We start from the raw sequence: 16,995 nt of genomic DNA on the forward strand, positions 1-16,995 counted from the left end.
AGTTGTAATGAAAGCGTCAGAGTCACAGTGTTTACACTCTGTTTAGTGTGTTTTAGTGTAGTTTGTGTTGTTCCCTATGTAAACCCTCAATCTACTCGATCAGTGTCTCAGGTTACTAGAGGAGGTCAGAGGTCAGATCGTTTATTGATATCTCTCTCTCAGCTGTTGATAACAGATAACAGATGGTCAGCAGGTGTTCCGGGACGTATACGATCAGACAGCAGCCGCTCAGAGGATAAGCAGCAGTTTCAAGCTCAGTCAATTACGCTCTCGTTTCTCTGTGGAAATCACAAGTCACCCTTCTCTAAGCCCCGCCCACCTTTTCTCCAAAATTCTCATTACTGAAATGCAAAAAATAAACAACAACAAAAAATCTCATTCTCATGGATGGTCATCATAGTGTGATATACTTGAAACTATTGGTTGATGTTATTTTTAAGTTGTTTCAGAGGCGGAGCAAGTTATAACATTTTATAAAGATTTTCTTTATTTCTGTAATAATGTGCACTGATGAACTGAGTGCAATTGCGCATGTTTTGAGAAAGTAAATACATTTCTATTTTAAGGTCTTTGAAATGTGCTTGAAGTGTTTTAGGACCCCAGTATTTCCAAGATGTAGACAAGACGGAATCGCTATAAAAATAGAATTAACTTTAAAACACGAAATGTCACGGAATTTGACACAGTATTTGCGATCAAAGCAATGCACAATTATAAAATGAGGTCAACTCTTAATACTGCGACATTTATATCCAGAATCACTTAATGCAGATTTATTGAAGAAGCGTGACAGGATAAAAGATAGTTCAGATAAGAAAGAGAGAATGATTTATAGATCTGCCTACAGCAGCTCATCTCTCTCCAGCACACCTGCTTAAAATACCTTCAGGAAATGAATTTTTATGGTGTTGATTGTCTGAAGGTGTTTGGTTCGGTGATGTTTGACCCTCAAGTGTGTGAGAGCTTCTCTGAGCAGACCGTCATGTTTACAGACCGTCGGCTTTATGGGAATTTATCCTGTATCCCCGTCTAACCCTGTGAGCTCACAGATGTCGGTGCGTTGTGATGGCATGTGTTGGCGTGTGAAGAAACACTTAAAATCCTGCCAACTGCAAGGTGTGTGTGTGTGTGTGAAGTGTTTGGGATTTGCAGCTTTGCAGGGAGATTGAGTGTACATATTATTAACCATGAAGGAACGCAAAGCATCTTTTTATCAGTCTTGTGTGTGTGTTAGGGTGTAGTAAGCAGAACTTGCTGTATAGGCAACACGCAGCTTATACAGACAACAAACCACACTTACAGACAGCAGACAGCACAAGATGAGAACACGTTCTTGCGTACAAACACAGCTTGATGGAGCACAAATCACAGGGATCTCAAGACTTGTTATTCTATGTTTAAAACTTTTAAAAACATTTAACTTGACACAGCTACCTAAAACGGTATGTTTATGACGCAACACAACCGAGATGCAGGTGTACGTTGACACGTCCTTAAACAAGCCCTTATAATAAATGTATTTCAGACTGATTGACGAATTCAGTTGTAAAATGGATTGCTGTGGACTGTAGACCAATGATTGGCTTATGTTCAATAATATGGAAATAAACAATGTATTGCATTTTAAAGCCACTGTTTGTGTTGTCTTTAATGCTTGTGTGCCAAAATAATTAAATGCATTTTAATTATCTGTATTATTATTTTTTAATATATATTATTTATAATTATTTAAATATAACTATTTTACTATAATTTACTAATTTTATATTGAATTATTGTTATTTGAGGGGCTTTCTTAGCAAATATTTGTGTATGCGATTAATTGCGATTAATTTGATTAATTGCGATTAATTTGATTAATCGGTACACCATGTAATTAGTTTGATTAAAAAACAATTATTGATTGACAGCCCTAAATATATATATATATATATATATATATATATATATATATATATATATATATATATATATAAATGAATACATTAAATTATTACAATAATTATAATTAATGTACTAATTATATTATTAATAATTATTTATATTAGAGGAATATTCTGGGTTGAATACAAGTTAAGTAAAATCGTCCCTCGTTATTGTAAAAATCTGTTACCGTAAATCGCTTACAATGGAAGTCAATGGGGCCAATCTGTAAACGTTAAAATACTCACTGTTTCAAAAGTATAGACACAAGACGTAAACAATATGTGTGTTAACATGATTTTAGTCTGATAAAATCGCTTTAAGGGTTTATAAGCATTGCATCATCATCATAGCAAAGAAGTTGTATTATTTTATAAAACTATACACAGAAATACAATTTTATTACACCTTTTAGCAATTTAGCACAAAGTGCTTAACAAAACATAAAATCAAAACAAACTTAGTAAAACACAAGGTAAGAACAAACATTTACAAAGTAGTAAAAGAAAGTCTATACAAAATGAGTTTTTAAACAAGACCTAAAAACAGACACAGATTCAGCAGATCTGATATCCCGGGACAGGCTGTTCCATAATCGTGGGGCGTTCACTACAAATGCTCTGTCACCTTTTGTTTTGTATCTGGAACTTGGAACAGCCAGCAGTTCACAAGAAGATCTAAGAGGTCTAACTGTTTCATAAGGTATTAACAGTTCTGCTAAATATTCAGGTGCCAACCCATGTAATGCCATATATGTAATAGAAGAGAATAAAACCTTAAAATGAATTGGTAACCAATGCAGAGAAGCTAAAACTGGAGTAATATGATTAAAAGACCTTGTTCGTGTCAAAAGACTAGCAGCAGCATTTTGCACTGATTGTAGCCATGCTAAAGTGCATTGATTTAACACTAAAAACAGTGCATTACAATAATCAAGGCAAGACGAAATAAAAGCATGAATAAGCTTCTCTGTATCCCAGGTGCGTCGTTAGGTCAAAGTCATTAGATCGAGCCCCGGATGTTTGTGCGAAATTGCAGGTGTTTGAAGCTGGAGTTAGTGCTTGTTATTGTAGCGGTTTTCCTGCTAATGTAATGATATTCATCTGCCATTTGGCTCTTTATACGCCCTAAATATGCTTCTTAATCTGAAACACACTGTTCAAGCCTGGTTTTCGGACAAGTGTTACGCGAGCCATCACAAAACCACTCGCATGAAGCTGCCTGGCACCGCAGCTCTCGACGACCCGAGGCATTGACGCGTACCGTAGTTGCACTCTTCTCCAGATGAAAACCAGGCTTGATTCACTCTGCTCTATCCTGCTGTTTCTCTGGAGCGTGCTCGTTATCTGGGCTAGTGGGTTTCCATCGATAGCTCTGTGCTTACGTCAAAACCTTTGTGACCCATTTGAATTTTACTCAGAATTTTCTAATTTAAAACGCTATGGAGGAAATCAAACATCTCAAACAACTATACAGCACTGATGAGTTGATTAAATGTTACAGATGCTTAGATGGAAAATAACAAAAATACTTCAGATACCTTGTAGTGAGGTCATGTAAATACTTTAATTCTAGAGATGCATTGTATATTTTGTAGCCCCCCCCCCCCCCCTTAAAAAATAAGGGAACACTAATTTACTTTTTAGGTGAATCATGAAAGGCTAGAAGGACAAAAATGCCCCTCCTATGTAGAAAACTAAATATTATGTACATAGCTTTTATTTCTTTGTATTAATAGCTTATGGTTGGATACTAGCCCCTGATGTTTCAAATCCTAGTTGTATCCCTAAAACTCAGGACCTGTCTCACCTTGGAAGTGTTCCTCAACTGATAAAAACAAGACTGAACTAACTTCCTGATGTGATATTCAAAATAGACTCCCATATTTCACAGAACCAAGATGTAACACATATAGAGAAAACAATATTGGCCCTAACACGGATCCTTGCGGCACACCACAATTCATTGTTGAAGAGGAGGACATCTCACCCCCAACAGACACTACAAATTTCCTGTTCATCAAGTAGGAAACAAACCAGTCTAAGCCACCCCAGATATTCCCACCCATTTTTACAATGTATCAATTAAAACTGAATGATCAACTGTATCAAACGCTGCATTTAAATCAAGCAACACTAAAATGAAGCACTCTCCAGCATCCTCCGCCATCAGTAAATCATTGGTCACCCTAAGAAGGGCAGTTTCTGTACTGTGATTTTCTCTAAAACCTGACGGAAATTTCTTAAAAACATTGTTATCCTTCACTACCTCCAAGAAAAGTTAATAAGGTTAGTGGCCTCATTCACTTGCATTGTAAGTGCCTCATTGTAACAGATTTATGCTTTTTTTTTTATATTAAATAATCATTTTTAAATTAAATATTTTATATATATATATATATATATATATATATATATATATATATATATATATATATATATATATATCTTTAAATTTTATATTAAATATTTTAAACTATATACTTTAAATGGAATCACCAAACAGCTAAAGTGTGTGTGTGTGTGTGTGTTTGTTAAAGAGTATGTTCGAGTCCGTGTATCAGATGTTTCCAGTATCTCACTCTATTCATACTGTAGCGGTCTGGTCACAAACAGGACGTTGTCTTCTTGCCAACACATTCAGTCTACTAACAAGATTAGTGAACACAAACCGCTAGCATGTCCTCCTGGCTCCCCCCTCCGCTGTCTTTGTCCTTTATTTACGACACAATGCTTTCTTTGAGCAGCCTTTACTAAAACCCTCTCACATAGTAATGGAGGCGCAGACTCGAGCTGAAAACGACCTGCAGACAAATGAAGAAGAATTCCTCGCTAATGAACTGCATTTTGATTGTGAATCGGTTAAAAATAGCATCATAAACGAGCAGTAGTCTCAGTGCTGATACCTGAAGGTGACTTAAATGAAATGTGAGCTATGAAAGAGCAATGTTTGAGAAATATGTTTTTCCTCTGATATAGTCACGCTTCATGAATGAGACTCAATGTTTGTGCCCCATAAAACTTACTTATGGTCATTGAGTAACCATTTACTCACTCTTTGTGACAATCATTTCTGTACTCAGAGTCATGAAGTAAACACTTTTTGGATAAGAGTTCAGTACACTGATCTTGGAAAAAAAGAAGTGTTTGATGAATGTCTTCAAGGTTACAAAACACTCAAGTTCAATATGTGCTCAAACGGAAACAAAATCAGACACATTTTATGTGTATTTCACTTCTTGACTTATTGTAGGTCTCTCCCATTGGAAAAAAGTCAAGTCTTGACCCTGTATTTATTTTCTTAATATGCTGTTTCAGTCTGAAATACATCATTTACATATGAAGTTTCATGTTGGCTTAAAGGATTAATGCTGTATTAGATGTTGGTTTGCGTTACTGACGTGGTGGTTTTGTTGTGATTATTGCAGGTGCCGTCAGATGCAGGAACAGGACTGCTGGCCGAGCCGCAGGTGGCCATGTTCTGTGGCAAACTCAACGTGCACATCAACGTTCAGACCGGAAAATGGGAACCCGATCCGTCTGGAACCAAGAGCTGCATCGGGACTAAAGAGGGAATTCTACAGTACTGCCAAGAGGTACAGAGAGAGACCGAGAGACATTACCTGACTTTATCTTGTTTTCTGCTTTTTTAATATATGGGTCAATGACACTTTATTTTTTTTTGGATCTATTAAGTTATTCAAAAATACATTAAAATGCAGTTCAAACAAATAAGTTATTTGAATACACCTCTTGTATGATGAACATGTTTTTATGCCATTTTGATATTTTGTTATGGGGCTTTAAGTAAAAAAGGTCATTTGGTGTAACCGTCCAGACACTGAAAAAAATAAAAAAAAATATATATATATTTATAAAGATATATAAAAGTCTCATTAAAAGCAAAGACATTTATTTTGTATTAAATGTTGGCATAAATAGTGCAGAATAATCTTTTATTATTATTTCTTTATATTTCTGTATTATTTTGAAACAATTTTGTTTTAAAATATTATTAATATTTGAAGAAAATAGTAAATCCAAGTCAGGTGGTGTAATAAACATACAGGAAGCCATTCTGTTGTCATTTAACAAACATAAAACAGAGAAGACCCATTTAGACCCTCATGACTGTGTGTGAAGTTTTTAAAAAGATCAGATATTTTGACATTTTGATGTAAAACCACATTTTGTTCAGGTCAATTGGAGGAACCCTGAGAAAACTTCTTGATGTTCTTGACAAAAAGAAAAGTCCTGATATTTGTACAAAAAAAGTTTACCTTTGGAAATGGTATTTTAATTCCATTTACTTGGTTACACCACATGACATTTTTTATAGTCATTCACTTTTTTTTAATTTTTATTTTTTTATAAAATACTAGAAATGTTTTTCAAAAAATTACATTATATGGACACAAAGATTACATTTTTACAAACTTGAAACGTGTGTTTTTATATATATATATATATATATATATATATATAATTTTTTTATTATTTTTTATTATTATATATTTATAATTTTTTTTGTAAACTCAAACAATCTTATTTGTCATTGATGACCAGCGGCCTGGGTAGCTCAGTGGTAAAGACGCTGGCTACCACGCCTGGAGTTCGCTAGTTCGAATCCAGGGTGTGCTGAGTGACTCCAGCCAGGTCTCCTAAGCAACCAAATTGGCCCGGTTGCTAGGGAGGGTAGAGTCACATGGGGTAACCTCTTCGTAGTCGCCATAATGTGGTTCTCGCTCTCGGTGGGGCACGTGGTGAGTTGTGCGTGGATGCCGCGGTGGATGGCGTTAAGCCTCCACACGCGCTATGTCTCCATGGCAACGTGCTCAACAAGCCACGTGATAAGATGCGCAGGTTGACGATCTCAGACGCGGAGGCAACTGAGAGTTTTGTAATTTTGTAATGCAGTGCAAAAAACACAAAAACTTCCCCATAAAAATGAATACGTAAGTATGTTAACCAGGATTTTTCAAGACATGACCTTTGGCCTACTAAGATGAGAAACCTGATTGTAATATTATTAATGTAATTTCACTTTGAAAAACATTCAGATGTTTATTTATTTTCTGTTTTATTTTTGTCTGTGTGTGGAGAACATGAAAAATGTTGCTATGACAGGACAGATTATAAAACAGATCATGTAAAAGAAAGCAGTCTTTAAAATGACTCTCTTCTTGTGTTGTTCAGGTGTATCCAGAGCTGCAGATCACCAATGTTGTGGAGGCCAATCAGCCCGTCAGTATCTGGGACTGGTGCAAGAAAGGGCACAAGCAGTGCCGCAGCCACATGCACATCGTGGTGCCCTACCGCTGCCTGGGTATGCATGCGTGTGTTTAATTATACAGCGTTCTGTTGCATTAATCACATGTGTCAGTGTTGAATATGTGCTGTGTGTTTGTCTGTCAGTCGGGGAGTTTGTGAGCGACGCTCTGCTGGTCCCTGATAAGTGTAAATTCCTGCATCAAGAGCGAATGGACATGTGTGAGAGTCACCTGCACTGGCACACCGTCGCCAAAGAGGTCAGTCTGCTTGTTTTGTGTGGTTTTGTAGCACCACAGATGTGAATGTTTTGATAATAAATGTCTCCCGGTGTGAGCTGTCTGAATGTGTTTTGCTCACTGGCTCATTATATTGACTGACTTTGAGAGAGGTTTTGTACTTTCAGGTTTGATATTGATATTTGTCTTGTTTGTAAACACAAATGAGTGTGCTCAGAATTGACTGTGACCCGTTCAATCACACGCTCGCTCTCTCTCTGCAGTCTTGTGGCGACCGCAGCATGAATCTCCATGACTATGGGATGCTGTTGCCATGTGGTATCGACCGTTTCCGTGGCGTTGAGTTCGTGTGCTGCCCCACTGAAACGGAGAAAGAGTCGGACAGCGCGGCGGCAGAGGAAGATGATTCAGATGTGTGGTGGGGGGGAGCAGAAGCTGACTATACAGAGAACAGGTGTGTGTGCACAAGCCCGAAATACACACAGACAAGCGCACGCACACACACACACACACACACATGCACACACACGCAAGCACACACATACGCACGGACGCACACGCAAACAAATACACATGCACGTGCACACACGCATGCACATGCACACACAAACAAACACGCACGCACACACACGTGCACACGCACACAAACAAACACGCAAGCACACACACATACGCACACGCACACACAGACAAGCAAACGCATGCGCACACGCGCACACACACACACACACATGTGTTGACCAATATTGGATTTTGCTGATAACTTAGGTAGTGGAAAAGGCTGATAACCAATTCATTGGCTGATAGTTCTTAAAATCGATTTATTGAGTGTTCAAAAATAGTTTTTCCTTTTTGTGACAAACAGCATGTTGGCTTCTATAGCGCTAGATTAATGACAAAAAGATCTGAATTTGAATTTGAGCTGCTACAGGTTTCTGACCTCCGTGACCCCATATAATTAAATCATTACCAAAACTATACCATTCGTCTGTGCTGGTTTGTGCCGGTTTGGTGTTTGAGATATTAGACATTATTTTTTGGCTGTGTGATGTCACTTTCCACCCCATGTGGTCCAAATCACTCCAAACCAGTGCCGTTCATTTGTGCTTGATTTTTGCCAGTTTGTGCTGTTGAAAGAAACATTGTAACTATTTCCCTTCCTTAGAAATAACAGCTTGAATTCCAAACAAGGGACAAAAGTGATGGAGACATGGGGTGTAGCCTCGATAAATACAAAGAAAGGAAAACGTTATGATGTTTCTCTCAGCGGCACAAACTGGCACAAATTAAGCACAAACGCAGCACAGAGGAATGGTATAGTTTTGGTAATGATTCAATTTATGGGGTGCAACTTCACTGAGGTCAGAAACCCGTAGCAGCTCTGTGATTGGTCAGAATGCTCCGTTCGACTTTTTTGAAACCTGCAACTTTTCCCTGTGGAACCCGGAAGCTTGACCTGTGGCCTGCTGTCTATAAGATCTGAATTTCTGCATTTTAAAATTTTCACATTTTGAATTTCTTCTTTTATAATCTGAATTACAGATTACATATGACATGCTAACGGCCATATAACTGATGGTGCAAATTGTCAACTTAAGCGTTTCTTTGTGTTTTCAATGCCACACACACATACATTTTCAAAACTAAAATAACTCTGCACGTAATGTGAAAGGCGATTTGATGAAGCATATCTTCCGATTGGAGTTCAAGGGTTTTCAGATTTTGATGGAACTGTCATAAATGTGTTCAATATTTGAAATGAAATGTTCTCTTCAGTATGGCTCCAGACACAGAAACCAAAGCTGCTGTAGTTCAGGATGATGAAGACGCTGATGAGGAAGAGGAGGAGCCGCTGGACGACGATCAGGACGGAGACGAGGATGAGAAAGACGATGAAGACGACGAGGTCATCGACGAGCGCAGTGACAACGGGCAGAGCACCAGTGTTGCCATGACAACCACCACCACCACAGAGTCTGTGGAGGAAGTCGTCAGAGGTGAGTGAGCGAATGTGTTTCATCCAATCATTTACTTTTCTCATATCACATCAAACGACATGGCTGGGTGATATATTGAATGCTCACACAATATATTAGAAATGGTTTTAATGTGCTATTTACCTCCTTGTCTCGCAAGTATGAGAGTGTTAACGCAGAGATGTTTAAATAGTGTCTCTTATTTAAACTTATGTAGCAAAACTTACGTTCGATTCATTTCCGTGAACCAGTTCAAACCAGCTGTTTCAATGAATCCATTTAAAACTCTGATTCCATTTTTTTGCTTATAACTCAGAAATGTTCACTGTAATCTCTGTGAAATATTTTTCATATATTAAAATGTTTTTAGTACAAATATATGTCGTTTAATATCGCTGTTTACTGCCCTAAAAACTAAAAATTATTTATTTTTATCCCCTTTTCTCCTAATGTTGGAATGCCCAATTCCCACTACTTAGTAGGTTCTCGTGGTGGCGCAGTTACTCACCTCAATCCGGGTGGCGGAGGACAAGTCTCAGTTGCCTCCGCTTCTGAGACCGTCAATCCGCGCATCTTATCACGTGACTCGTTGTGCATGACACCGCGGAGACTCACAGCATGTGGAGACTCACGCTACTCTCCACGATCCACGCACAACTTATCACACGCCCCAATGAGAGTGAGAACCACTAATCACGACCACGAGGAGGTTACCCCATGTGACTTTACCCTCCCTAGCAACCTGGCCAATTTGGTTGCTTAGGAGACATGGCTGGAGTCACTCAGCACACCCTGGATTCAAACTCGTGACTCCAGGGGAGTCAGCATCAATACTCGCTGAGCTACCCATATATATATATATATATATATATATATATATATATATATATATATATATATATATATATTTATTTATTTTTATTTTTTATATGTATTGTGGCAGGGTGAGCAAGAGACAGACACAGTGGGTGTGGCGTCAAGCCTCGGAGAGGCATTTATTGGAAACAATAATAAACGTAAAGTGTCCAAGGGGGAATAGTGTTCATAATAAAAGGGGGAATCTGGCATCCTCGCGGTGAACGGGGCTCCGTGAAAGGGGCGGGGTAGTGTTCATAGGGAAAGCCCAGGCAGGGGCTGGGTCAGTCGGCCGCTCACGCTCCTGCAAAGTCCACGGCGCGTGGGGCGGCGGCGTCACTGGCGGCCTGTCTTCCCAGGCCCGCGGCAAGCGTGAGGGGAAGGCGGCCCGGCATCTAGCCCATTGGTGGCAACATGAGCGGCACGAGGGGGACCTACACAATATTAGGCAGGTGCTTTTAATGTTGTGGCTGATCGGTGTATATATATATATAATGTATGTATGTATAAATATTTAAAAAATGTATAAATATATAACAGTCAAAAGACTGAAAATTAGTGATTTTATTTTTTTAGCTCTATCACCCAGCCCTATAATTTTTTTTGTGTTGATCGTCTCATCTCGTGTGTGTGTGTGTGTGTGTGTGTGTGTGTGTGTGTCGTGTCAGAGGTGTGTTTTGCGAGCGCTGAGACGGGCCCATGCCGGGCGATGTTGCCCCGCTGGTATTTTGTGCGCGAGGAGGGCCGTTGCGTGCCCTTCATCTACGGAGGCTGTGGAGGAAACCGTAATAACTTTGAGTCAGAGGAGTACTGTCTGTCCGTCTGCAGCAGTGTGTGTAAGTCACCGACAGGTGGTGTGTGTGACTAACCTTTCTTAAAGGGACAGTTCACCCAATGATGAAAAATCTGTCATTTACTCACCCTCATGTCGTTCTAAACCCGTATTACTTTCTTTCTTCATTGGAACACAAAAGGAGATGTTAAGCGGACAGGTTTGTAATGACATGAGGCTGATTAAATGATGACAGAATTTTCTTTTTTTTTGGTGAACTCTTTCTTCGTTCCTAAGCGTCAGCACTTTCACACTGCTCCTCTCTTGTTGCGCTTGGATTGGGTACTTATTATCAAAAATAAATGTCCTTGAATGTCCTTCCTGTAAGACAGTATCTTTCACATTTGCATGCATAAAATCTCTTTATACACATTTATTTTAGGTGCATCTTATCAGCTGTACAAACTTTGAGCTCAGAACTTCTCTTCACTGTGTCTTCACATCTTTATCTGTCAAAAATGTCATCCAACTGCTCCAGTCATATCTAGAGAGCAGAACATCATAGAGACTTGTGGGTGCAGGACAGAAACTTCCATAATGTTCCATTAAATGTTCCACTGTTCTCGCCAAAACCGCACCATTCATTGCCTTTACATGCACATTAAACTTTGTATTTCAGTCAGACTAAAGCAGTAGTTTGCCATGTAAACGGTTTAGTACGACTGAAATCATAACAGTCCGATTTTTGCGTAGTTGGAGTAACGAATCTAAATATTGCAATTGTAGCTCGGCTTTGTCCAGCATGTATACACCTTAATCGAACCACATCTGGACTCTGCGTTGTGCACACATGCTCCAAAAGACAAGTGACCTATGAAAAGAGTTGCCATCTGGCCTGTATGATACGGACTCATCTTGTATTTAAGGAAACAGAATTGCATACGGTATTAAATCCACACGGGAAGTAGTTTTTCCCGTATTTTAGCGTCACGCCCAAACAGCATGTTTCAGTATTTATTTGCATTTGAATAATTTTCACATTAAATTGTCAATGTTAAAAATGACAGATTCAAATGGAAAACACAACCTTCAAACACAGACACTACTAATACTCCACTTGACAGAAGTGACCAATAACAATCAGCGCAGTCAGAAAGCAACCCTAACCCTTCTGTCGTGTTTTCTGTGTGGAATTAAAACTGCAGCATTTTGTCAAAAATTAAACTTTCAAGTGCATGATAATTGTTTCCTACCATTGTGATTTACTCTTTTTACAACAACTTGAATCCAAGGAGAAGTAAGGCACTATTCTAAATGTTTTTTCGCCCATAAAACCCCATTATAAGGTGTTTACTTGAACTACTAAGACAGTGGCCAGGGAAGACCATAGCTATTTATTTATTTGTCTTTTTTAGTACATTTAAAAACTGAAAAGAAATGGCTTAACATGCTTAACCCGTGTGCACTGTTCGGTCATTTTTGGCCAACATCAGTTTTGTTTCTTTAATTAAGATGGAATACTTTGTCTATATGGCTTGAGACTTGGTTACTTTTCCCAAATTTTCCCTCTGAAGACAATAAAAAATTGGACTGGATTTGATGAGTGTAGGCTGCGTGTCAGAATACTGAATAAAATGACCGACCATAGGAAATGAATGGGCGAGACTATAACCCAGAGCAATTTTGGGGGAAATTTGTCAAATAAAATCAATCATTCAGCCACAGTGCAGAACACACTAGAGGTCTGCAGGGACCTTGAAATGAAACCCGACCCGTACCAGAGACCATGTGGGACCCTACCCGACCCGAACAATAACGTCATATTTTAAACCTGTATCCGAAATCACTCACTGTCTTCATAAATTCTTCTCCTTGCAAGTACTGTTGCTATAGGCTGTATTTTCTGTAAGCATATAAGCAACATTAGGAACAGTATTGAAACATGTAGAGTTTTAACAAGGCACGGCAACCCCACAGTACAAAACATTGACTTACCGTTCATGCACTGAAACTTTGCTTGGTGCAGAACAATCTGGAATAATATGAAACAATGCAACAGTCCCTTCTTTGCAGCCTGAACTTGTTTAGAGTGTTGAATCTTTGTGACACCTGTGCTAAAAACAGTCTAGACGCAGCGCAACAAATGAAACAAAGCGCAGGTGTCTTGTCATGTGTTTTTGAAAATGTGAAGTTAATTTGAACTTGAAACGGTGTTTAAAATGTGCTGGTCCTGTGCGAAACGCTGAAGAAGCAGCGAGGTGCGTTGCAACAGTCAAAGACATTCATCCAGCATGTGAACCTGTCGGGGTCGGGTCGGGGTCGGGTCGGGTTGCAGACCTCTAGAACACACACACACACACACACACAAATCTATGTGTGAGACTATAACACATCCACAATGCAGAACACACACACACACAAATATATGTGTGAGACTATAACACATCCACAATGCAGAACATACACACACACACACACAAATATATGTGTGAGACTATAACACATCCACAATGCAGAACACACACACACACACACACACACACAAATATATGTGTGAGACTATAACACATCCACAATGCAGAACACACACACACACACATATATGTGTGAGACTATAACACATCCACAATGCAGAACACACACACACACACACACACACAAATATATGTGTGAGACTATAACACATCCACAATGCAGAACACACACACACACACACAAATATATGTGTGAGACTATAACACATCCACAATGCAGAACACACACACACACACTCACAGGAATGAATGGGCAAGACTATAACCCAGGGCAATTTTGGGGGAATCTTTCAAATAAAATTCATATTTCAGCCACAATGCAGAAAACACACACACACAAACACACACACACACAGGTGAATGGGTATGAACATAACACATCCACAATGCAGAACACACACCAATAATTAATTAGTGGATCTCTGCAGCCATCTACTGGCTATTATTGTAATGACATGATTGTCAACTCATGTAATTGTCCTTTTTATAAAATCTGCCTCCAATACATGACACATTCTCATATTTTCTTCATGTAACAACTTCTAGAAGTGTAGGTTTTTACTGTAGTGAAAATAACATAAAGGAGCTTATTTGCATATGCAAAGTAATGATGTAATTGAGAAATGTATTGGTAGATTAGATCTAAATAGCATAAAATCCCCCCAAAAATGCACAACTTTAGTGTTTTTACTTTTATTAAATTTAGTGTTATTACATTTCTTTCATAAAAATAAAAAAATTACACATTTATTGTTTTCGGTCAAATTTGACCGCAAACTGTACAAGTCATGTCAGTGTGAATATTTGGCTGGCAGAAAGCTGGCAACCCTAAGCTAAAAGTGAATTTAACCCGGCTTATTTGTCGTCCTTTCTTCAAATGTTCAATTACGTATTGTGTCATGTATACTTACTGACAGTAAACGTTCTGACTGTTCGGGCATCTCGACCTTACCGTGACAAAATATTTCTAATATGTTCATATCGCCTGGAGTCTCACAGTTCACAGTGACACAGTGGTCAGTTGGATGTTTTCTAATCTCTTCTAACCTCTCTTGCATCAACACTCACCTGGTTTCATGGTTTAACAGGTCTAACAGTGTCTGACTTTCTCCGCAGTGCCCACTCCTTCCTCCAGCCCGCCAGACGCTGTGGACCGTTACCTGGAGACCCCCGCAGACGAGAACGAACACACTCATTTCTTAAAGGCCAAAGAGAGTCTGGAGGCCAAACACCGTGAGCGCATGTCACAGGTATTACGAGAAAAACTAATTCAAGAGACAGACATTTTACAGCATTTGCTTATCTTCAAAATCATCTGATGAACAATGTTTTTGCAACATTTATGATTAGTGGACACTGACAACAAAGGACGTATAGTCATGTGACTTTGCTGTCGTGTTGTTTGTAGGTGATGAGAGAATGGGAAGAGGCCGAGAGACAGGCCAAGAGCCTGCCACGCAACGACAAGAAAGCCGTCATCCAGGTGAATATTCGTACAACTCTTACATTCAGTATGAAAGCGAATCCCTTAAAAGAAGCCTTTTTCATTACATATAAACTCCCCTGAGGCCTGCAAGCACAATTCTAGTCTCTCACCTCTTCTTTACATTTGTCGTTGTGAGCGCAGCATTTCCAGGAGAAGGCGGAGGTGCTGGAGCAGGAGGCCGCTAGTGAGCGACAGCAGCTGGTGGAGACGCACATGGCACGAGTGGAGGCGCTTCTGAACGACCGACGCCGACTCGCCCTGGAGAGTTACCTCGCCGCCCTGCAGGACGATCCACCCAGAGTACATACATTTATATTAACATACATACATCGATATTCTGACTCGCTGTCATCACCTCCTCAACATCTGCACATCAGCTCTCTTTCGAAACCTAGCGAGCTGCTTCGCTGCCTACTGTCTACATAGGCAGCATTCAAACTGAAATGAAACCTAACGAGTGAACTTAGCATCACTATTTCAGTTGCTCATAGTTATGGCTGACGATGAATTGTCAGGTGAATGTGTGCTAAATATACATGCACTTTAATAAGTCATTTATTCATATTGAACTGGGAATCATGTAATACAATTGGGATATATCATTTCCTTTAAAGCTTTAAAAACTTGGAAAATATTGCACAGGTGTAGAAATACTTGTTGGTCAACTTTATATATACACTGTTGTTTTTGTAACCCAGCCAACCTGAATATTATTATATTATATTTTATTATATTATATTATGCAACAGCTAAATATTTCTGTCCTACATTCTTCACTTTAACACATTATTTTAAGGCTTATATTTAAAAGGCTTATATTATTTTAAATAAGGCTTATTATCCTCACTTATATGTTCATATGTACCGGAACTGTTATTTATATATTTACAAATAATTATTATTTTATGCCAGAAACAGATAAATGCCCAACACTTTGTCATATGATTGTTTTGGCAGTAAATCTGGTAATTAATTACCAGACATTAATAAATAAAACTACTGGTGCTAGGCACCTAGTGGTGCATAATAAAATATATTTATGATCAAAATCCATAACCAAATGGATCTGTTCAACAGAAACAAAGAAAAAACACGTTTACGTACCTGCTGTTTGAACATGCTGTCTTGTTAGGCAGCTCACTAGGGTTTGGAACAGAGTCTATATCAAGAGACACAAACACAATTGAAACTTACATCGGTTCAGACCGACTCACAGACTTAAAATAATGTCTAAAGAGGTTAAAATAAAAGATATCTTTCCAATCACAATCTCATACTACAGAGCTTATCCTGGTCCTTCATAGAAAACTCAATTTGTCCATGACACGTTTTCTACTATATTAAATCACAGTTAATGTTGAGTCTTTCATGTTTAGTGTTGTTTACTAAGTTAAGCATCACGGTGGCTCGTAGTGATCAGTTGATAGATAGTGTTAGATAACCGATAGTTCCAAAAAGCAAGTTATCTGTAAAAAAATCGGTGCCGATAGTTGCCGATATTTTTTTCCCATTCCTACGTATTACTCTGAATATCGAAATATTTCATCATTGACTATATTCATCCATATTTTTATTCTCACTTCAAAGCATCAATTTTAAAAACTGTCAGCCGATTAATCGGTTATCAGTCTTTTCAGCGATCTTAGTTATCGGTATCGGCAAAATCCACTCACGGTCGATCTCTAATTTAAACAAACAAACAAGTTTAAACTAGATAGGTAGTGCTGGATGTTGGCTTGACTAAACATTGTCTGAAAGTTTAAACTGGTTTTTAAAGTAGAAGTTTGATGGTTATACAGACAATACAGTAAGACAAATGACCAGCTTGCTAGAAAAATAGATAGACAGACTGACTTGTAGATAATTAGATAAACCGTTACATAGATGGAGAGAGAGCAGATTAAAGGCCTTAAATGACAGTGGGAATTTGAATTCATAAACGT

At 38.6% G+C, this 16,995-nt stretch overlaps 1 protein-coding gene across 1 annotated transcript in view; it reads left to right on the forward strand.

Annotated features, from left to right (window-relative positions):
• LOC127443768 (amyloid-beta A4 protein-like) overlaps positions 1–16,995 on the forward strand; it is a 39,864-nt gene that overhangs the window by 11,588 nt on the left and 11,281 nt on the right. The window contains exons 2-10 of the mRNA XM_051702628.1: positions 5,351–5,518; positions 7,119–7,248; positions 7,338–7,450; positions 7,693–7,883; positions 9,206–9,426; positions 10,929–11,096; positions 14,683–14,816; positions 14,975–15,049; positions 15,194–15,352. Of these exons, the coding sequence (XP_051558588.1) occupies positions 5,351–5,518; positions 7,119–7,248; positions 7,338–7,450; positions 7,693–7,883; positions 9,206–9,426; positions 10,929–11,096; positions 14,683–14,816; positions 14,975–15,049; positions 15,194–15,352 (1,359 nt within the window). The remainder of the gene's footprint in view (positions 1–5,350; positions 5,519–7,118; positions 7,249–7,337; positions 7,451–7,692; positions 7,884–9,205; positions 9,427–10,928; positions 11,097–14,682; positions 14,817–14,974; positions 15,050–15,193; positions 15,353–16,995) is intronic.

Source organism: Myxocyprinus asiaticus, chromosome 7, assembly GCF_019703515.2.
Source record: "Myxocyprinus asiaticus isolate MX2 ecotype Aquarium Trade chromosome 7, UBuf_Myxa_2, whole genome shotgun sequence".
NCBI lineage: Eukaryota > Metazoa > Chordata > Actinopteri > Cypriniformes > Catostomidae > Myxocyprinus > Myxocyprinus asiaticus.